Here is a 3,010-nt window from a genome sequence, read left to right on the forward strand (position 1 = left end):
CGTGTGTGTGTGTGTGTGCGCGCGCGCGCGCGTGTGTGTGTGTGTGTGTTCTGAGCTGCGCATGAGAAGCTTAAAAAAAAGGGGGGAATCAGATTCCTATACTTCTGCGTCACAGGCTTCTAGCCAATCAGATTTGGGCTCCGCATTGCAACGTCTTATAAAGGCGCTTGCAGAACGTTTGTAGTTCAAAGCACATCAGCGTTCAGAGGATTGTACTGCGGGACCAACAAGGAGCTCTTCATCCCATCATTCTGCAGAGGTGAAAACAGAGCTGGCTTGTTTTGAGTTTTGATCGTTGCATGAGCGGATCCGCTTGCACAAAACGCCATCTACCCAAGGAGTCTGTCAGAGGCTCGTGCGTAACGCCAGCCGCTCTCCAAATCGGCTTTACGAACAGCAGATACATCTTTTTTATGAACTTTCTCTGTTATATGACTTAATTCTAACGCGTACTGGCTCAGTAAATCCAGTCCAGAGGTGTTTTTTGTTTTCTGTCAAGAGAGAGCAGAGTCGTCCCCACCTCTCATTTTCACGCGTAATTTGGCACCAATCCGTTTTTCGTATGAATCTCCTCGACCCCTACCTGAAGATGACGGAGGAACAAGACAAGTGTCTTTCTGATGCCCCGAGCCCGAGCATGTCCGAGGACTCAGCGGGCTCTCCGTGCCCGTCCGGATCAGGTTCCGACACCGAGAACACTCGGCCGTCGGAGAACGGGCTGCTGAGCCCCAACGGACCCCTGGGTGACTTCAAGAAGGACGAGGATGATAAGTTTCCCGCATGTATCCGCGAGGCAGTCTCCCAGGTGCTCAAGGGTTACGACTGGACCCTCGTGCCGATGCCGGTGCGCGTTAACGGATCTACCAAAAACAAGCCTCACGTGAAGAGACCGATGAACGCCTTCATGGTGTGGGCTCAGGCTGCGCGGAGGAAGCTGGCGGATCAGTACCCGCATCTTCATAACGCCGAACTCAGCAAAACTCTTGGAAAACTCTGGAGGTACGTAGGAGCAAATATTCCGTTTTTACGCATCAATTTAAGATGCAAAGTGTGATTTCTGCCTCTTTTTTGTTGGTTTTCCTGCACTTCTAACTAAATAAACTAACTATAGAGAGCAATATGATCATTTTTTGCTTATTTAATGCTATTCCTTGCTTTATAAAAGCCTATATCCAGCAGTTTACAGCGGAACAGGAATGTATTAATGGTACGTTTTACGCACAGACTTCTCAATGAAGGGGAAAAGCGGCCGTTTGTGGAGGAGGCTGAGAGGCTCCGGGTGCAGCACAAGAAGGATCACCCAGACTACAAATACCAGCCAAGACGGAGGAAGTCGGTGAAGAATGGACAGAGCGAGTCTGAGGATGGCAGCGAACAGACACACATCTCTACCAACGCCATCTTCAAAGCTCTCCAGCAGGCTGACTCTCCGGCTTCCAGCATGGGGGAGGTTCACTCACCTGGTGAGCACTCAGGTGAGAAATAGAAAACAAACACTTTCAGTCTTTGTAAATACAAAAAAAAAAAATCTCCCAAGCTTTATTGGATGGTGAAAAAGTTGGAGAAACTTCATGTTTAATAAATGTTCCAACTCAATCTGTTGGTTTCTTTATATAGGCTGTTATGAATTGGCTTTCATTATGTTTTTTTTTTTTCTGTCTGTAAAGCGTCTTGAAATGGCATTGCCGTGATTTGATGCTATATAACTAAAGTTGGATTGAATTGAATTCATGTTTATTTTTTACCCCTCAGGCTCACAGGGACCCCCAACCCCTCCCACCACCCCAAAGACTGATGTCAACTCAGGCAAAATGGACCTGAAGCGGGAGGTGGGCCTTCGCTCTCTGCCTGATGGCCCAGCCGGACGTCAGCTGAACATCGACTTTCGCGACGTGGACATTGGTGAGCTGAGCAGTGATGTCATCTCCCACATTGAGACCTTCGACGTCAACGAGTTTGACCAGTACCTTCCCCCCAACGGCCACCCTGGTCCCACCAGCGGCCCTGGCAACGCCACTCCAGTCAGCTACACCGGCAGCTACAGCATCAGCAACGGTCCTCCGCTTAGCCCGCAGGCGGCCGGCGGCCCGGCCTGGATGGCTAAAAGCCAGAACCAGCAGGGACCGCAGCAGCAGCAGCAGCAGCACACTCTGACCACCCTGGGGGGCGGCGGGGGCTCAGAAGCGAACCAATCCCAGCACAGGACCCAGATCAAGACAGAGCAGCTGAGTCCGAGTCACTACAGCGAGCAGCAGGGCTCCCCCCAGCATGTCGCCTACAGCCCCTTCAACCTGCAGCACTACAGCCCCTCCTCCTCCTACCCAGCCATCTCCAGGGCACAGCAGTACGACTACTCCGACCACCAGGGGGGAGGCACAGGCACCACCTACTACAGCCACGCGGGGGCGGGGCAGGGCTCGGGGCTGTACTCCACTTTCAGCTACATGAGCAGCCCCAGCCAGAGGCCCATGTACACGCCCATAGCCGACAACACGGGGGTGCCCTCCATCCCACAGAGCAGCCCGCAGCACTGGGAGCAGGCTCCAGTTTACACCCAGCTCACCAGACCCTGAGCTGCTCCGTACAGTCACGCACACCCGTCACACACACACACACGGCCAAAAACACTTTAATCCAGGGAGAGTTGTGTGCCTGAATCAGACACTTGAATTGAAAGCGGAGAGCTGGACTTGTGATTGGCTCACATCGTGCCTTGCTATTGTATCATGATAGAAACATATATTTTTAGAGAGATGAAAGAACTTTGTTTTTTTTTGTTTTTTTTATTTTAAATCCTCTGTGAGGACTTGATTGTTGATATTTCTGTAGGTACTGTGTATGTTTATTTTTGTGTATTTTCTTAATATGCTGGTGGTTTTTAACCCATTTGGGTGTTGGGGAGGGGTTGGGGAGGGGCTTGAGAGAAGTATTTTTACTTGTAGATTAAAAAAACAAACAAAAATATAGAAAAGGAAATTAAAAAAAAAAAAAAAAAAAGATGGTTTTTATT

General features: G+C 50.0%; 1 protein-coding gene across 1 annotated transcript; it reads left to right on the forward strand.

Annotated features, from left to right (window-relative positions):
* Positions 1–296: 296 nt before the first annotated feature.
* Positions 297–2,606, forward strand: LOC306771909 (transcription factor Sox-9-like). Its single transcript, XM_079261237.1, has 3 exons — positions 297–999; positions 1,225–1,475; positions 1,753–2,606. Exons 1-3 carry the CDS (start codon positions 563–565, stop codon positions 2,571–2,573), a joined length of 1,509 nt encoding a protein of 502 aa, XP_079117363.1. The 5' UTR covers positions 297–562; the 3' UTR covers positions 2,574–2,606.
* The last annotated feature ends 404 nt before the right edge of the window (positions 2,607–3,010 follow it).

The sequence above is a fragment of the Telmatherina bonti genome, assembly GCF_933228915.1.
Source record: "Telmatherina bonti genome assembly, chromosome: 21".
NCBI classification, from domain to species: Eukaryota; Metazoa; Chordata; class Actinopteri; order Atheriniformes; family Telmatherinidae; genus Telmatherina; species Telmatherina bonti.